Here is an 18,539-nt window from a genome sequence, read left to right as displayed (position 1 = left end):
TCACTAGACACTAGTGTGTAAAAAGATTAAAAACAATATACATTTTTATTGCTTTTCTTTAAATAAATAAAGACTAATGACTTCTAAATAGGTAGACATGTGGTTTTTACAATACTTGAAAAATTCTTACCCATTTTTGTCCTTGACTACTCTCCTACTCACTGTGTTCTCTCCTTCTAGAACTTTTATATTGGGCCTCTCTCTCTCTCTATATATATATATAATACGGAGAAGGTTGGATCAATTCAAATCAATTGACTCAGTGATAGGGAGAACACTGAATCTATTTTAAATCATTACAACTTAAGTTATTTGTAAGCCTTAGTACTTTGGGTATATACTAAATATAAAAGATCATTTATCCACTATCTCATTCTAAATCTCTGTTACTAGAAAGATGAATAAATTCTCTTAGCACATTTAGAGTACATATCCAGATTCATTGTCGAACACACAGACATTTCTCAAGTATTTTTCACCTAATCTTAATCCATATTCTTAAATTTCAGGATTTTTTTATTTGTTTGTTTTAACTAAATTTCAGGATTTAATTACTTTCTTGTTAAGGTTCTGGAATGAAATATAAATAATGATACATCGCCATTAAAATGTGTGAGTACATTGCAATTAAAACTACAACTAACACACTCCCTCAGGACAGAATTATTTTTAAAGTTTCTGTATTTATGGGGACCACTTACCTATGATGAGCCTGTGAAGAGCACCTTTATCTCCATTAATAGCAGCAGCATGAACTTGGGATGCTAACGAGGAGCCAGAAAAGAACAAGTTCTCTGATCTGTTCATAGTCTTCTCAACAACTAGAGCACCCTGAAACAATGTTTAAACTATGAGTATATGCAGAAAACATTTCTAAAAGCTGTCTCATCAGTTCTAAGTGGGTATATTATAAATATGGCTGAATAGAAATATTTGATGAGGGGGGAGCCTGGGTGGTTCAGTCAGTTAAGTGTCTGCCTTGGCTTAGGTCATGATCCCAGAGTCCCGGGATTGAGCCCACATTGGGGCCTCCTTGCTCAGCAGGGAGTCTGTTTCTCCCTCTCCCTCTGCCCTTTCCCTCCCCTCTGCACATGCTCTGTCAAATAAATAAATAAATAAAATCTTAAAAAAAAAAGAATTATTTATTTGACTAGGATTCAAAAAGTCTGTTGTCTTGGTCCTACCTAGAATTTCCATAATATGGCAAATTAGATGACCCTTTGTACAAGTTGCTCATCTGTAAAATGAGAGGGTTGGATGCTTCTAAGACTCTTCTCAGGGGTTATCTAAGGGAAAAAAAGGAGGCTCAGTATTTAACCTTAAGCATAGGCCTCAAAAACCATAGTGACTTCTGATTTGATTCCACATAGTACTAAACATCAGAACTGTACTGGGAATCAAGATGATAAGCCACAAAATGGGCATGATGTGAACTTAATTATGAGGTCAAAATCAAGTAGATTTAAGTGCTAAATTAAAAGGTACTTGGTTCTATACATAAATAAAACTTAGTTCTTTCTCTCATGTTGCTGAATGGAAGAATTTTTATTTGTTCTTTCCTTATGCTCACCGAGGAAATATACCTAGCTTGAGATCTTGACCTTTGGATATTACTACATCATTAGGATCATTAAGAAAATTTTGTTCTGACTGGTAGTCGGATATGGTTTCATAGAACCTTCTAGAAATGCATCAGCTGCATGGAAAAATGGTGAGTTCTCCAGCATAACACTGTTGAAGCAGAGGCTGGATTATGTCAGAAAGTCAGCATGAAGAATATAAACACCAAATGGGAAGGAAAAAATGGTGGTTGCATCAATGATTTTAAACTTCCTTCCTAAAAGTAAGATGCTATATCAAAGTTTCTGAGTTGAATGCCTGCAAGGACCAGGAAGGTAAAAAGTGTAAGAAACAAATGGAGTCCTGGAGAGCATGGCACTCTGGGGCACACATGCATATCTAAAGGAAGCAGCTGCTAATCAGCCAGTTAACAGCTGCCAAAAGGTCAGACAAGCCCTCTTTGGATTTCACCAAAAAGTGTCACTCCAATCTCTGACTCCCGAGGATCTGGGAGCTTTGGAGGAGGAATTTATCACTACTGATGAGCTAGTACTTGCGTTGTCACTGACGAGGATTATTGGTTCAAATTTTGCCTTAAACTGAAAGTGTTTTCTTAATTTTGGTAAAGGTCAGTGCTTCATGTCTTTATTTTGCTGACAATTTGAGTTAACATGCTGGCAGAAAATATGGGCTTTGTGAGACACTCCTGTCATGTCAGAAAAACCACTGTCACAGGCAGGATTATGTTAAAGTGACTTGAAAGAAGCTACAAAATGGGTGGAGGTAGATACAGAGGAAAGGAGGAATTGCATGTGGGCCCTAGGCCTGATTCTGTTAATAATAAGCAGTGTGCCCTTAGGCTACCTCAGCTCTCGGATTTTCAGTAAAATATGAACGATGACAAAGGTAGACTATGTTGATTCATTCAATAAGTCGAGTGCTGTGTGCTAGACACTGTTCCAAATTCTAATACATGTCATTTCTAAGTGGCCAAAGTTTTAGGCATATCAGAATCACACACACACACACACACACACACACACACACACACACACCTCTTCATACCCTTTGAAAAATACACTAAAATTTGATCTCAGTTATATACATTTCACCTCACAATTGTTAGCACTTAGCACAGTAACAGGTACCTACATAGCCGGTATCAGTAAATGTTTGTCCAATGAAAAGTCACAGGGGAGTGCTAAGTCCAGAAGGTGAGCAGGATCAAAGTTTAATTTCTTGGACTAAAGACGTCATACTCATGAGCGTCTGCTCTTTAATTCCCCATTTCTGTCTAGGAGAGGAGAGAGAGAGAAAGAGAGACCTAAGTCTTGGCTCTGCCACCACCTAATTTTGTCACCCTGGGAAAAGTATTCTCTAGGGTCCTTTTTTAGCACAAAATACACACACACACACACACACACACACACACTATGGCGCTGTTTTTTGTAAATGATTTTTATAGATGAAGAGCAAAACCACTTCATTAGTTATAGTGTCATAAAATGTACAGGTATCATTAATTATAAAACCAGCCAGTGTAATAGATGCTCTGATAATTATAACTGTACAAAACTAGTGGTGCTGCAGTCAGTCATATGCAAAGGGAAGAGTCATTCTGATTAGGACTAAAGGGCTGGTTTTTTTTTTTTTTTTTTTTTGGAAGTTCTCAGAGATGGTGACATTTGAGATGGCATTCCAGATAGAGAAGGGGCTAAGGCCATTCCACCGCAGCAGGAAAGCTAGAGTACAGGCAAAAAAGTAGGGAGAACCTCAAGAAAGCAGAATGCAAAAAAAAAAAAAAAAAAAAGTAAAAAAAAAAGGAAAAAAAGAAAAAAGAAAGCAGAATGCCTCCCAGGTACTTAGTACGGATTGTGTGGCTAGTATCTGGGACACGTGGACCTGGCTCGGTGTTGGCAGATGAAGCTGGGGAGCTAACTAGGGCCAGATTAGGATCCTCCGTTGCTGGGCTAATGCATTTCGTTAACCATCCGGTCCGAGTGATCCATGCATTAGTAGCAATCACAGCCGCCACTGAGCTTTTCAGTTTAGAACGTGCTTTCTCATTTTCTCCCGTATCTGCTCCCTGCACGAGCCCACAGAGACAATTAGGGATAAGTCCTCGACTCATTCAACGGAGGCCCCGAGAGCTGGCTCCGGCTTTATAGTGCAGTAATTAGTGCAGAAAGAAGAGGCAGCAGGCGAGGAGGCCAGTGATGAAGGACCGGGAGGCCACACAGCCCAGGCCAGGAGGGCCCGGGAGTCTGAGGCGGGGGCCAAGGCAATGCAGAGCGATCGGAGCTTCCCCAGCCACAGGCCCCTTCCTACTCACCCTCGCCTCCTCCAGGACTCACGTCCCGGGGGCGGCTCCAGGAGGTACGACCCCCAGCGGGCCGCCCCTCCCGCCAGGACCGTACACTACATCCGGCCGGGAGAGACCCCAGCGAGCTGAAACTAGGAGAACCCCTCCGAAGGCCGCCCGAGGCGCTCGACCGCGCTGCCCTCTGGGAATTGTAGTTCCCAATCCTCTAAACGCAGAGGTTCGCCGCCCTCCGCCCTTTGTTTCCCACAGGACCCCGCGCGCGGAGGACTCGGTGGAGCGGGGCCGAGAGCCTGATGGGAAAGAAGTTCTAGATGCCCGATGACGTGCTCGGGGAGAGCGGTGCGCGACTACGTTTCCCAATATGCTCCGAGGTGGGCAGGACCCGGAAGTGAGGGTGTGCGAGGCCTCTCTGGAAGTTGTCCCGGGTGTTCGCTGCTGGAGCTCCGGGTCCAGAGGACGAGGTGCCGCTGCCGGGAGGGCCGTCCGCCGCCGCCGCCGGCTCCCGGAGCCCAGCCCTTTCCTAAACCCAGCCCAACCCTGCCCAGTCCCAGCCGCGAAGCCCGGCGTTACCATGAATCCTGCCGTCTTCCTATCCTTACCCGACCTCAGATGCTCCCTGCTGCTCCTGGTGAGTGAGTGAAGGAATGACAGACCCTTCGACGGACGCCGGGACGGCCTCGCGCCCTCGCCGAGCGGGAGCACAGCTGCCCCCACCCTTGCCCTCCTCTCTGGTGTCCGGTGGCGGGGAGTGCATCCTCCCGCGCTGCCTCCGCTCTCCGCATCGGTCCGTACGCCTCCCCGGCCCAGGGCGCCCGCGGCCTGAGAAGCCGCGGTTGGAGGTTGGGACCTGTAGGCTGGAGAACTGGCCGTGGGGGAAGGATACGCGGGAGGGTCACGGGCGAGGAGCTCTCCCTTCCCCCAGACCGACTAACGGAGGTGGTCTCCGGCTCCAGGGCTCCGGCGGTAGCTGGGATCGGAAGGGGCGGGAGAGAGAGCCTACTCCTCCCTCCCACCCCCTCCTTTTGGGAAGGCCGACAGGTGCTGGGGTCGTGTGAATCTCGCCCTGGAGCCCTGAAGCGGTGCCCGGGGTTGGCGGAGCCCTCTGTTGTGGCCTGATGCGATTGGCTGGGAACCCGGAACTGGAGGCAGGTTTGGAGTCCACCCGGGGAATACAGGTTTGGAGGGTGGAGACGGATTTTCCTGAAAACCTCACCTCACGGCCTGCCTCCGACTTTTGTCACACATCCCTCCCCCGCCCCCCTCCTCGAAATTTAAGCAGAACTCTTTTTTTTTTTTTTTTTTTCAGTGCTCCTAGTTTGAGAATGACCAGGGCTCCTGCATACATTTGCACTCATTCCTAAGCCCCCTCACCTGCTTGGCTCCATCCCCTCGTATAAAGGCCTGTTTCCCCAGGCCCCTCTTTCCCCCAAGTACATCTCCAACGTGCGATCTAAGTAATTCAGGCTGCAGGTCAAACTGACAAAAGTGAAGGAAGGACTCCCGTGTGGCAAAGTGACGTACTTTTAGTTGAGGTGTTCCGATAATGCAGTATCTGAAAATAACTTTAGTTGTAGTAGATTTTGAAAAGCCGGATTTAAGATGAACATTAAAGTCAAAAATCACTCTTTTTTTTTGAACAATTTAAAAACCGTAATTAAGTGACTCACAGAAAGTTGCATAGCTACCTGGTTACCGGCAGAAGTGGGACTTGAAGCCCGTCTCTTGGCTTGCAGTGCTTATTATTCCACCACAGCATGTAAAATCTTTAATATTTTATATTTGAAATTGACTTAATTTCTTTCTCCCTACTCCCTCCCCACCCTGCTTTTTTTTTTTTTTTTTTCTCTTCTGTCCTCCTCTCCCTGTTTGTTTTTCTTTCTGATTTGCAAGTCCTATGAAAAAGCCATCTACAATATTTGGATCTTTTCAGAGAAAAAGCACTGTGAAAAACTAAAGGGGATATCAAAGTAGTTTTGAGAACTGAGAGTTGAATATAAACATGTGATATTAAATGATGAAGTGTCGTATTGCCATTTCTTATCCAGCAGTGAGTGACTTCTGTATAGAGGAAAATATTCTGTATAGAGCTCTTTTTGGTAGTTTCATTAATATGCTGTGCTTCTCTTTTCCTTCTAGAAGTACTAGGATAAAAGTCATTGTTATTAAAGACTACTCTCATTTTAAGGATAATAGATAGTAATCTTTTATCCATGAAATGATAAAATGGTCTGAGTTATGAGTTGTCTGCTAGAAATTACTTTTAGGTTACAAAAAACAAAAACAGAGAACCAACCAAAAAAAAAAAAAACCAAAGGACAAAAATCTTAAGACATTAGAAAAGTTGAAATACTGAATAGGAAAACTACATCAGGTGCACTTCCCTGAAATGGTATGTTTGGTTGTAGAACTAAGCTTAAGAAGGAAAAAGTATTTATTTCAAAATAACTCATACTTTTTATAGAAAACCTACAGATCCTTTTAAGTACAAATTTTTTCCCCTAATAATTCTAAAGTCTAGTGAACATTTTGTATATTTAAATAAAAGTAGAGGAATAGAAACTTTGAAGACATTTTAGAGAATACTTAGAAAGTTAATGGGCTGGAAAATAAAGCCCAAGAAAAGGTTTAATAAACCAGAAGTACAAGTCAAGCTAGATTCAGTTTGAACACAGTGTTTGCCAAAGCAGTTTTAATTATCATAGACTAGTTAGCAAATATTTATAAAACATCTGTTTAATCAGTATTTGAGGTATTGATCTAACTGGTAATTCTGTTCCTAGTGATGGAACGTGTTTAGTCAGCATCCCACCTGTCTAAAAATATTTCCTTTATCTTCCCCAGTGTAGTTTCTTTCTCCTCCCTCCAACTTCCCTTCTCAGACTTCAGGTTACTCCCTCCCATGTCCAGTCATTGAATATCCCAGTTTCCATTTAGCTGAGTTCATCATTTTCTCTCAAATGGCCTGCCCTAAAAAGCCGTATATTCTCTTACTACAATATTTTTTTCAGGCAATCTCTACCTCAGCCCTAAAGAACTTAATCTGTTCAGAGTTAATGGTATTCATAAAAGAGTGGAAACATATTGTCCTTAAACTTCATTGAAAAATATTTTTCTTTTCCCTGATCTCAAAAACACTTTGGAAAGTATCACTGTATGCCTAAAAAGCCTTTCTGGGATGGGTAACTAAACACACAAACTCAATGTGATCACTTTTCCTGGGTTTTCGTATATATTTTCGTATTTTATTTATATATTGCATATATAGTTAAATGTCTACGTGTATATTTAAAGTCAAGGTCTTAGAGAATAAGTTCGTTTATTGTAGTGAAACACCCCCATTGCCTTTAAATTTTTTTTAATTTAAACTCCACTGAATTTGCAGTATGTCTTGGACAAAATAAGGTAGTCTGGATGCACTGATTTTGGATAAATCAGAAGAGAAATTTGAGTCACCTGGAAAATGCAATGAGGCTTTAATGCTCCTCATATCTTTTCTGTATCTCACTATGTATTTCATTTCTTTTATGGTTTGTGTTGATTCATTTGATGTATATTTACAACTTTAGTTCTTAACTTTGTGTAATCTATGCCCCCCTAACTGTTCATCATATTTTGTGGATGATTTGAATGCTGGAGATAGCAGTGATTCTCTGCTACAGCACCATGTATGCGATACCTGCCTGGACTGGGAAATTGCTTCCTGTTGTGTGTGCATTTTTGTTTTTGTTTTTGTTTTGGAGAATTTGTGGGGTGGGGAGTATAGCAGAAGAGGGGCAGAGCAAGAGAGAACCTTAAGCAGGCTCCACACTCCTTATTTTCTTTCTTTCTTTTTTTTCTTTTTGAGTGTGAGTGAGCATGGGCAGGGGGAGGGGCAAAGGGAGAGGCAGAAAGAATCTCAGGTAGACTCCCTGCTAAGCACTGAGCCTGACTAGGGGCTCTATCCCAGGACCGTGAGATCATGACCCGAGCCAAAAACCAAGAGTGGGACGCTTAACCAACTGAGCCACCCAGGCCCCCTCCTTTTCTTTTTTTTGTAATTTATTGTTGAGGAAACTAGATCCTCTGTCATTCAGAATTTCTCATATTTGGATATTGCTGATGGTATCCTTGTGTGTGGTTTTATGTTGCTATTTTCCTTGTGTTTTCTGTAAATTTGTCATTAAATTTATGCGGTCTCAACCACCAACTCAGTGTATAGTTTCATTTAGCTTTCATTTTTTAGTTTTCAAAAACTTACCTTCTAGTGTGTAATTATGTAAAATTTACCTCTTCCAAAACCAAATCTATAAAGCCAACTATTTTGACAAATCTAGCCTCTATTCTCCTCTGTATGTTCTTAATCTCTCCTAATATAAGAATCTTAAAAAAATTTTGTTTCCGAGAAGAGGTGGTCTGCTTGTGTGTATGTATATATGCTTCTCCCTCTCCTTTGATAAACTGTAGCATGTATTTTGTTTTTTTTCTTTTTCAAAGCGTATGTGTTAAATCACTAAGTTGTACACCTGAAACTAAATATTACACTGTATGTTAACTAATAGGAATTATAATAAAAACTTTAAAAGTGTGTCCTAGGGATCAGGGTAGAAATACCTGTTATTTCTTCTTAAACTGCTTATTGCTCCACTTGGTAGATGTACCAAATCCACTCATTTGCGTTCTTCTGCTATAGCAAAAGTTCTGCAAAGATTAGCTGGTGCATACATATTTTTGCCAGTGTGTCTCTGAGATAAACTCCTGTAATTGAAGTTTGCTAAGGCAAAGGATAAATGTATATGTAACTTTGTAGCTGTTGCTAGATTCTGCGAAATTCCTCTCCATAGGAGTTTTGCCATTTTGTGATCTTACCAACAGTGTAAGAGAATTTCCCTATATCCTGATAACAGAGTATGATGTGGACCGATGGGTGTTTGTCAATCTGATAGGTGAGAAATGGTATCTCAGTGTATTTTGATATGATTCTTTCTTTTTTTTTTTTTATGATTCTCTTTTAATATGAGTGTGGTTGAGCTTTTTTATGGGTAAAGGCATTTACATTCGAGTTCTTAACTCATTATTTCCTTAGTTGATTCTATGATGTAGCTAGATTGAGAGGCACTGGAATGTACTACCCTAATATTTCTGGTGGGTTAAAACTTGTAAAAATCTTGGAGGAGATGTCAGATTGCTGCAGTTATTAAAAACCTTTTCTTGGGCCAGGTGGCTCAGTTGGTTAAGCTGCCAACTCTTGATTTTGGTTCAGGTCATGATGTCAGGGTTGTGGAATCAATTTCTGCTTGGCCCCGCTTCTGACCCCTCTCAGTGGGGAGTCTGCTGGAGACCCCCCCCAGACACACCCCCCTCGCGTGTGCACGTGCATGAGTGCTCTATTTCTCAAAGAAATATTTTTTTAAAAAGTAGACTTTTTCTATATTGTAGACCATGATTTTTAATATCTTTATGCTAACTCAGTCTTTAGATGTGCTTTAAATGTCTTAACAAAAGATGAAGTAAATTAGATTACTGGTTATGTCCAATTTATTCACAGATAAAAAAATATGAAAGATACAGGTGTGCTATTTCCTGCCAATTTCCAAATACATCTTCAGGACACCTTTCTAGAATTATATTTCTTGTTTCATACAGTATGTCTATTCTTTGGGATTTCTGATACATTGTACTAAATTGCCCTGCTGAAAAGTTGTACCAATGTGTATTCTTACCCACAATATGTGAGCACGCCCAAGTCCTCACACTCTAATCAACAATGCTTTTGTAATCGATGCCAATTTAATAGACCAAAATTAGCATCTGATTTATATTTACATTTCTTTGATTGCAACCAAAGCTGAATATTTTTTTTTTTTTTTGTATTTCTTGACCATTATTCTCTCTCTGTGTGCATATGTTCATGTTATTTGTCCCATTTTCAAGAAGTTGTTTTCTCTTATTTCCTCCGGTAAATCAGAATAGATCTACTCACAAGATACAGTTTAGGAACATTGGAGAGTGTTAATCCTTTGTCAATTTGTTTAATGTCTGTTCAAGAGGTAGCAGAGTGCAAAGAATTCTGGGCTTAATGTCAGGGCATCTGTGTACAAGTTCTGTCTCTTCCTTGTTCTTTTTTTTTTTTTTTTTTTCCTTCCATGTTCTTAACATTGTAACCTTGGATAAATCACCTAAGTTTTTTAGTTTATAAGGTAAGCACATTGGATTCAGGGATTCTTTGTGTAGCTATTTTGTTTTTCAGAAAGGATATTTCTGTAACTCCTGTAATTAATATACTTAGTATGTAATTGGATATCTCCTAAAAAAATCTGACTTAACAGGTTGCAGTTCTGGACCACCTCACTCTGATTCAGTGCAAGGAATAACATGCTCTGGTCATAGCTTTATTGATATTGACTGTTGCTGTGCTCCATTTCATCTAACCAAGGAAGTGATTAAAAAGTTTGACTTTTCATGGCATTTATTGATCTTTAGCCTACCCTTGATTTTGTATAGTGGAACTATCTGTGGCCCAGGCTGCAGGAACTTTATATCATTGGTGGTATTCTTTCTTCCTGTCATTTGAATGCCTGTTTACTACAGTAGAAAAGAGCAATGAAAGAGAAGGAAATCATCTCAAATATTCTAGTAGTATCTGCTAAAGAAAACTACTGAGTGCATTGTAGAATGCCAGTACCTTTTCCATTTCTTCCTTAAGATTATCAGTCTAGTAGTGGGAAGTTTGGTAATTGGATTTAAGAGATTTTAGAAAAAGTTCTTTCTTCAGGAATCAGAAGAGTTTTTGACCCTGGAAGAAATTGGAGCTCCCTTTATTTCTGTGGTACTCAACCATTAGTATCTTGCTTGGTTCAGTAGGTGGGAAGGGATGTAACAACCATGAGTAGATCACATGCAGTTAAAACGACTGAAGGTATAGCTGTCTAGAGTTGTGCCATAAATTTAAGTTCATTAAAATTAAAGGGGTACCTGGGTGGCTCAGTCAGTTAAGCATCTGCTTTCGGCTCAGGTCATGGTCTCAGGGTCCTAGGATGAGCCTCAGGTGGGCCTGCCTGCTCAGTGGGGAGTCTGCTTCTCCCTCTCCCTCCCTCCTCCCTCTTCCCCACTCATGTTCGTGCTGTCTCTCAAAAAAGTAAAATCTTTTAACAAAATCATTAAAATTAAAAACTATAAATTCCATTCCTTGGCCACATTAGTCCCATTTGAGGTTCTCAAAAGTCGTAAGTGCCTCGTGGCTACTGTGTTGAACAGTGCAGATTATGGAATATTTCCATTGCTGTAGAAAGTGCCACTGGATAGTGGTCATCAGATCTTGCTCTTGCTGTCCGTCTCAGAAACCAAGACAAACTGAAATAAAGAATGAGAAGAATGCCTCAAACAGTGTTTCAAAGCTTGTGAGGAACATAGTGTTTTCCTCTCCAAGGGACAACAATAACCTGGAAAATGTCAATAATCTTATCAATGAGCACAGATTTGGCTTTTGGTTGCTTGTTAGCAGATTTAAGGAGGCACCAGAGAATACTAGTTGAAACTAAAGAGTAAGAGTTTATGTGTTAGTATTGATTCTTTCACTAGTTCACAGGGTCACTTAGGCAGGTCCCTCCCTCCCTCCCTCCCTCCCTTTCTCTCTCTCTCTCTCTCTCCTCTCTCCTCTCCTCTCTCTCTCTCCTCTCTCTCTTCCTTTCCTTTCCTTCTTTCTTCTTAGTTTTTTGATTAAAAATTGAGTAGGCTTGAAAGACTATTTTGGCAGTCTAGTGGGCATTCTGATGGAATGTGACCCTGACTTTGGGGTTTGAGGGCTGCAGTTTGTCTCTGGTAAAATCCCTTTTGAGGGCTACATCTTTAGAAATGATGCTTTGGGGGATATTTTATTGAGTAAGAAATTCATACATTTTAGTTATAGTAAAATAACCTGTAAAAGATAGCCTGTTGATATCTGTTGTTTGTTTCAGACATCAGAAGGAGCTTCATGACGGAGCCGAAGCTTCTAATTTGATAAATCCACAAATTAACGTAAATCTCTTTGCTTCAACATGACCAGAAATTATATGAGCTCATGAAGATGGGCTAATATTTAATACTTAGATTAAACGGAGTTAAAATTTGTCATTTCTTTGGACAGGATGCTCTCATAATTACATGCCTGCCATTCAGCGGTTTTGTCATATTTGAAGATTTGGAAAATGTAGAGGGGGAATGCCAACTTTTAAAAAATTGCTAACACCACATTGAAGTCTATCTCTCTACTTAAAAGTTTCAGGTGTTAGATAACTTGTGATTTGGAGTTATTCTGAGGAATGAAATTTGGATATTCTCAATTCCTTTGACTTTTATTACTATGGTTCTGGCCCAAGTGCAGTAAAATCTCAGCTAGCTGATGACAAGCACACACTTTGTAATGACTTCATATTCTGAAAGAGCTAAGAATAAAGATGAGCCACTTTTTTTTGTAGTCAGAATAATTTTTTAGAAAATTGGCTCATTCTTCAGGCTTTCTAGATAGCAACCAGTTTTTACTATAAGAATAGATACTGATTCTCATAGGAAGTCATGTGATCTGCTTACAACAAAAGTACTGCAGTGTCACAAAATACTTGGTTCTTTGTTAGTTTAATTTTTGAATGAATAGTTCTAGAGACTCTAATTTTAGAATTGTAAAAACTGTTACATTTTAAAGCATGTTTTATTTATTTGTTTCAGAAATCATTCAGTTTATTAAATAATTGTGCCTCTGCTCTAGTCTTCCAGAAAATCTGAAGAACTTTTCCCTTAATGATAACTTGAAAGTGTATTGGCTAAAGAGAAAGCTTTTTAGAAAGAATGTTCAGTTTAGCAGAGACTGGGGCTCAAATCTTGGATCTGCTACTTTATCTTGTCTGTTAATTTCTGAGGAATAATACAGGTATTCTCTGCCACTCCTAGGAGGTGTTCTTGTTTGCACACTTCTGTGATTTGTTAGAACCAAAAGTATCACATTTTCTGGTTCTTAGATCTTAGTTTTTAATACAATGCCTTATACAGGTTAAGTGCTTATAATAATTATGTTAAGTGTATGGAAAAAAGAAAAGGTAGAGCTAGAGTAAGGATGATCAGGAATGTTTAGGGGAGTTGTTGGTAAGCATCACAAAGATGAGCCTTAAAGTAAGTGAGGGAGTCAGTCATTTGGATTTCTTGAGGAAGAAGGCTTCCAGGCAGAGGCGGAGTCCCAAATGTGGGAGTGTCCCACACATATTCAAGGACCAGCCAGGAGGACAACATGGTTGTCATACTGTGAATAAGGTGCAGTGTGTTAAAAGATTAAGTCGTGTAGCTAAACACGTTTTGCAAAGTTGTGCTTGCTCTTAACTTGTGTATGCTGTTTGTTGATCCTCCTCTCCTCTCCCCTCCCTCCCTCCCTCCCTCCCTCCCTTCCATTCCTTCCTTCCTTCCTTCCTTCCTTCCTTCCTTCCTTCCTTCCTTCCTTATTTTATTTATTTTATTTTATTTTATTTATTTTTTATTTTATTTTATTTTTTATTTTATTTTATTTTATTTTATTTTATATTTTATTTTATTTTATTTTATTTTATTTATTTTATTTTATTTTATTTTATATTTTATTTTATTTTATTTATTTTATTTTATTTTATTTTATTTTATTTTATTTTATTTTATTTTATTTTATTTTAAAGATTGCTGACTTGACCCAATAAGATAGAACTTCTTAATAGCGTTGCTGGAAATAGTGACCTCCTCAGCCTTGGCCCAGTTGGTCCTGCTAGGTGTAGCATCATGTGTTTACCCCAGTGGGTCCTAGTATGCTAAATTAAAAATAATCTCTATATGTAACAGGGTGGGCCACAACCTACAGTTATAGTAACTTCAAATGTTAAAACAAAAGGTTTCCTAACATAGTTTGATTCCTGAAAGTAATATGCTTTCATGGTATAGAAAAGCATAATGAAAATAAAAACTTCATATCCCAACCACTGATAACATTTTAATATAGGTTCTTCCAGTTTTTTCCTATGCATACTTGAAAGGACTTTAAATAGTAACATGTAATTTTGAACAAGATCGGTTTGTGCTTTTTGTTTTTATTTGATCCTGGCATAGAGTAGTAAACCACTGTTTGTGTGGGAATACAGAAGATACCCCTATGTGTGCATATACTTGTATTCATGTAACTTGGAACTGACTCCTAGCTTGACCACTTACCTTTCTTTCTTTCTTTCTTTCTTTCTTTCTTTCTTTCTTTCTTTCTTTCTTTCTTTCTCTCTCTCTCTCTCTCTCTCTCTCTCTCTCTCTCTCTCTCTCTTTCTTTCTTTCTTTCTTTCTTTCTTTCTTTCTTTCTTTCTTATTTTATTTATTCATAGAGACAGAGAGAGAGGCAGAGACACAGGCAGAGGGAGAAGCAGGCTCCATGCAGGGAGCCTTACATGGGACTGGATCCCGGGTCTCCAGGATCACACCCTGGGCTGCAGGTGGTGCTAAACCGCTGTGCCTCTGGGGCTACCCGACCACTTAACTTTAAAAAGTTATTTAACCTTCCTGAGTTTCCATTTTTCTCACCTATCAAGTGGGGATAAAGACCTCTTCTGCAGGGTTCTGGGAAGACAATAAAATTATTTGTGGATGAGTCCATGGTATAGTAGACATTTCCCAAAACAAATGTTTGGATGAGGGAATCAGTGAGCGATGAATGGTTGAATATATTTTGGGGACAGGGGTAACTTTCAGATTATCCATCCAGTGGTATAAGAATTGTGTGAGCTGGCATGACTAGCTTCCAGTTCTTGTGGTCTTCTGATGCTGATAATTGCACTGTCATTATTATACTAACAAAAGCAGCTTAAAAGTGTGACTATTAAGTGAGCAAGTTATCTGCTTGCCTCTTTTTTATAACTGTACTTCGTTTTGCATGTAAATTTGGTATTTAATGATGATAACAGTTTATGGAGACAGTTGGATTTTCTTGTACAGGCTGTTGGTTTTATAATTGAGAGACCTGGGTTTGAACCCTGTTCTGCCAGTAGTTTGGAGTGGTCACTTAGTATTTGAGTCTTAATCATTTAACAATATTTGCATTTACTGTATACCAGATACTGTAAAGTTTCAGTTTCCTCATTTATAAAACAGGAATAATATAATTCCTACTTCAGCTTCAGAGTTGTTTTAATGATGTAAAAGATAATATATGGGTTTGCAAATAAAAGTTGTCAGACTGAAATATTTTTGCATGCTTCAGATGTATGTTTGCTACTTGGTTTCTTTACCTAGAAGCCTAGGTATGTGATATATATCCCTTTCAGGAAAAGTTGATGCATTATGGAAATAGTTCTAGGGTCTGGATTGCCAAGATAATGACAATACCAGAAGGTAGAGTGACTTTGATCTTGGAAAGACCTAGCTCATTCCCAACTCTACTACCTCTTTGTAGCTGTATGCTTGATATAAAGCAAATTTCCTTATCTTTCTGACCCTCAAATTTTCCATTTTAAAAGTAGGGATGATTATTTTGCAAGGCTGCAAGATTGAGATATATGGTATATAGAATACTTTGCATCATTTCTGGCGTATAGGAGACATTTTTGTTTTGTAAGGTAATGAATAGAGAAGGAAAGCTTGTCAAATGGATGGAGTCATCATTATGAAATGGAGGAAGTCCCCTGGAGGAGGACAGCACTTGTGCTGACCATCTTTCTGTGTTGGTACTACCTTTTCTTGACCCTTAGAAATGAGTAAATGGATGAGGCTTTTTATCCTAAAAGTGTAATTCTAAATATTAGTGGTTTCTTAAAATACTTATCAACTTCTCTCTTTCCCCGGTGAGTGATGACATAGTCTTATCAACATAGTGACAAACGTAACTATGATTGATAGAAATAAGAATCTAACTTGATATGCATTTCTGCTTTTAATACAAAAGCAAATAAACTCCTGTAAGTGGTAGAAATGAGAGTGGAGAAACATGCTTTATGCTTTGCTGTTTGAAAGGTATCATTTGCTCCACAAAGAAAGGCATCATTTCTATTACTTTGTACACTCAAAATCATTAAAAAAAATACATTCTTGACACCTGTAATTGACTAGATACTAGGAAAATGATAATGATTCTTTGGAAATATATAATCTTGTTGAATTTAGTAAGGGAAGAGAAAATTATTACAGCATATTTTTGGTCACTGAAAAGACCTAAAATAAAAATAAAAATCCTATTTGTATAGGTGTGGAAGATTTCAAATTGCTGGTTATTCAGTTTCATTTGTTTCTATAAGCCTGACTTAAATATACGATAGTTATCTCTTAAATATTGCTTCCCCTGGGGAGTAAAATTATTTACACATAAACATGTATTATACCTAATACTTTTATAACTTTTAGTCCAACACTTTTAGTAAGTTACAGATTTGATGAAAACTGAGGGTATAGTATATCTTTTTAATTTGGATACTCCTGAAGGTGTCTGCTTAGAACCTGTTGACATATAGTTTATGATGAGTATTTCAACTTGGATCAAGGAAAGCTCATCATATAGTCTTACTTTTTTTCTTTTTCTTTTTTTTTGAGGTAGAATCTGTCAGTATATTTATTGATTTATTAAATATTTATTTGAGAGAGAGTGAGAGGGGGAGCGCACGCACAAGCAGAGGGAGAGGAAGAGGGAGAAGCAGACTTCCTGCTGAGCAGGGAGCCCGTTTTAGGGCTTGATCCCAGGACTTCAGGTTTTTTTTTTTTTAAAAAACATCTTTTTATTTTTTTTATTTATGATAGACACACACAGAGAGAGAGAGGCAGAGACACAGGCTGAGGGAGAAGCAGGCTCCATGCACCGGGAGCCTGACGTGGGATTCAATCCTGGGTCTCCAGGATCACACCCTGGGCCAAAGGCAGGCGCCAAACCGCTGCGCCACCCAGGGATCCCCGGACTTCAGGTTTATAACCTGAAAGCAGACTCCCAGTCAACTGAGCCACCCAGGTGGGCCTAGTGTTGCTTTTCTAATCTCATTAATATATCAACAAATCCCTTCAATTGGGAAGGTTAGTACTTGGTTAGAAGAGGAGAGTAAATTGTGTTTCCCAGTTCTACAACACCTATATATAGTTCCTTGATATATACCAGCTATAATCTTGAGCAGAAGAGTGACTTGAGGTATATAATAAGAAGAGCTGTCAAAAAATAGCTTTTAGTTCTAAGAAGTATCCAATATATTCTGTAGGAAAATAATCAGTTTCAGTCTTTCTCATTTGACCCATGAGTCTTTATCTAACTGGCTAGATATGACTGAAATAGTTAATTATATCTGTACCTATTATGTTTGATGCCTTAGTGAAAGTCTTTCTTACCTACCTTATTTGGGGGAATATTGATTTGTATAATAGTACTAACTTTCCTGGACCAACTTGAGCTGTTCTAACACAAAATGGATTTTGATATTTGAAGGAATTAGCAGAGAGCTTGTTTATATTCTTACACGAGATGATTTTCCAAGAGTCTGTCATCTATTTTGGAATATTACTTTGAAGTGCTAATAAGTATCCATATTGTAAAGATGGGATATTTTTTTTTCTTAATGGCCTAAAAGGTACTTTTATTCAGGTTGTTCAAATGATTCTTAGTTTAAGGAAGGAACAATGGCCTCTTCAGGCCACATTTTCTTTTCCTGTTTTTTTATGATTTATTTATTTATTTTATTTTTTATTTTATTTTTTTTAAATTTTTTTTATTTATTCAGAGAGAGAGAGAGAGAGAGAGAGAGAGGCAGAGACACAGGCGTAGGGAGAAGCAGGCACCATGCAGAGAGCCTGATGTGGGACTGGATCCCGGATCTCCAGGATCAAGCCCTGGGCTGCATGCGGCGCTAAACCGCTGAGCCACCCGGGCTGCCCTGATTTATTTATTTTAAAGATAGAGACAAAGAGAGTGTGGCAGAGTGGTGGACAAAGGGAGAGGGAAAGAGTGCTGGGCAGACTCCCTGCTGAGCATGGAGCCTGGATGGACTCAAGGTTCCATCTCTCAACCCTGAGATCATGACCTGAGCGGAAATCAAGAGTCTAATGCTTTACGGTTTGAGCCACCCAGATGCCCCAGGGCACATTTTCTTCTCAGAGAAAAAAAGGACAGGGGCACCTGGGTGGCTCAGTCAGTTAAGCATCTGCCTTTGGCTCAGGTCATGATCCCAGGGTCGTGGGATCAAACCTCACATCTGGCTCCCTGCTCAGCAGGAAGTCTGCTTCTCCCTCTCCCCCAACCTTACACACTTTCTCTCTCTCAAATAATTATCTTAAAAAAAGAGAAATAAAGGACATTTATATTATTAGTAACCCATTGTTAGGACTGAGGTAATTTGTATCAGTAAGTTATTTTGGTAATTAAAGCCAGTATCATTCAAACAAACCATTTTTTCACTGGAAGTCATTAAAAATATAAAGAAGTATTTCTTTTTATATTTAGGTTCTGAAATGATGTTTGTTAATGCCCTGGTTCCTAAGTCCAGAGTGATACATCATACAAGGTGTGACTAATTTCATCCAAGGATGGCGAGTAGAATCTACTTGGTTTTGTTTGACTTACATCTGTGGAAACTTTTAGGTTTGTAGATTGAAAGGTTGTAAATAGAGGAGCCAGTGTCTTCCTTAGAGGGTAACAAATATGATTTGACTTCTTAAAAATGCTGATTGTGATGTATTCCCT

General features: G+C 39.1%; 2 protein-coding genes across 12 annotated transcripts in view; one reads left to right on the top strand and one right to left on the bottom strand.

The window, feature by feature from the left end:
• INVS (inversin) overlaps positions 1-4,143 on the bottom strand; it is a 156,089-nt gene extending 151,946 nt beyond the window's left edge. For 3 of the 9 annotated variants that reach the window (XR_003130078.3, XR_007414096.1, XM_035697274.2), the window contains exons 1-2: positions 3,893-4,143; positions 702-831 (exon numbers count right to left, since the gene is read on the bottom strand). Coding sequence is in view for 5 of the 9 variants with exons in the window: in XM_035697274.2 (XP_035553167.1) it covers positions 702-807 (106 nt within the window). In the remaining 4 variants the exon portion in view is untranslated. Of the gene's footprint in view, positions 1-701; positions 832-1,184; positions 1,287-2,712; positions 2,855-3,892 lie in introns of those variants that run through there. The other 6 variants (XM_025433058.3, XM_025433057.3, XM_025433059.3 and 3 more) reach the window with 6 other exon arrangements.
• An 86-nt stretch (positions 4,144-4,229) lies between these two features.
• ERP44 (endoplasmic reticulum protein 44) overlaps positions 4,230-18,539 on the top strand; it is a 93,170-nt gene continuing 78,860 nt past the window's right edge. The window contains exon 1 of one of the 3 annotated variants that reach the window (XM_025433067.3): positions 4,230-4,511. In XM_025433067.3, the coding sequence (XP_025288852.1) occupies positions 4,245-4,511 (267 nt within the window). In that variant the 5' untranslated portion in view covers positions 4,230-4,244. The other 2 variants (XM_035697280.2, XM_025433069.3) reach the window with 2 other exon arrangements.

The sequence above is a fragment of the Canis lupus genome, chromosome 11 (assembly GCF_003254725.2).
Source record: "Canis lupus dingo isolate Sandy chromosome 11, ASM325472v2, whole genome shotgun sequence".
NCBI classification, from domain to species: Eukaryota; Metazoa; Chordata; class Mammalia; order Carnivora; family Canidae; genus Canis; species Canis lupus.
This window is presented reverse-complemented; position numbering and strand designations above follow the sequence as displayed.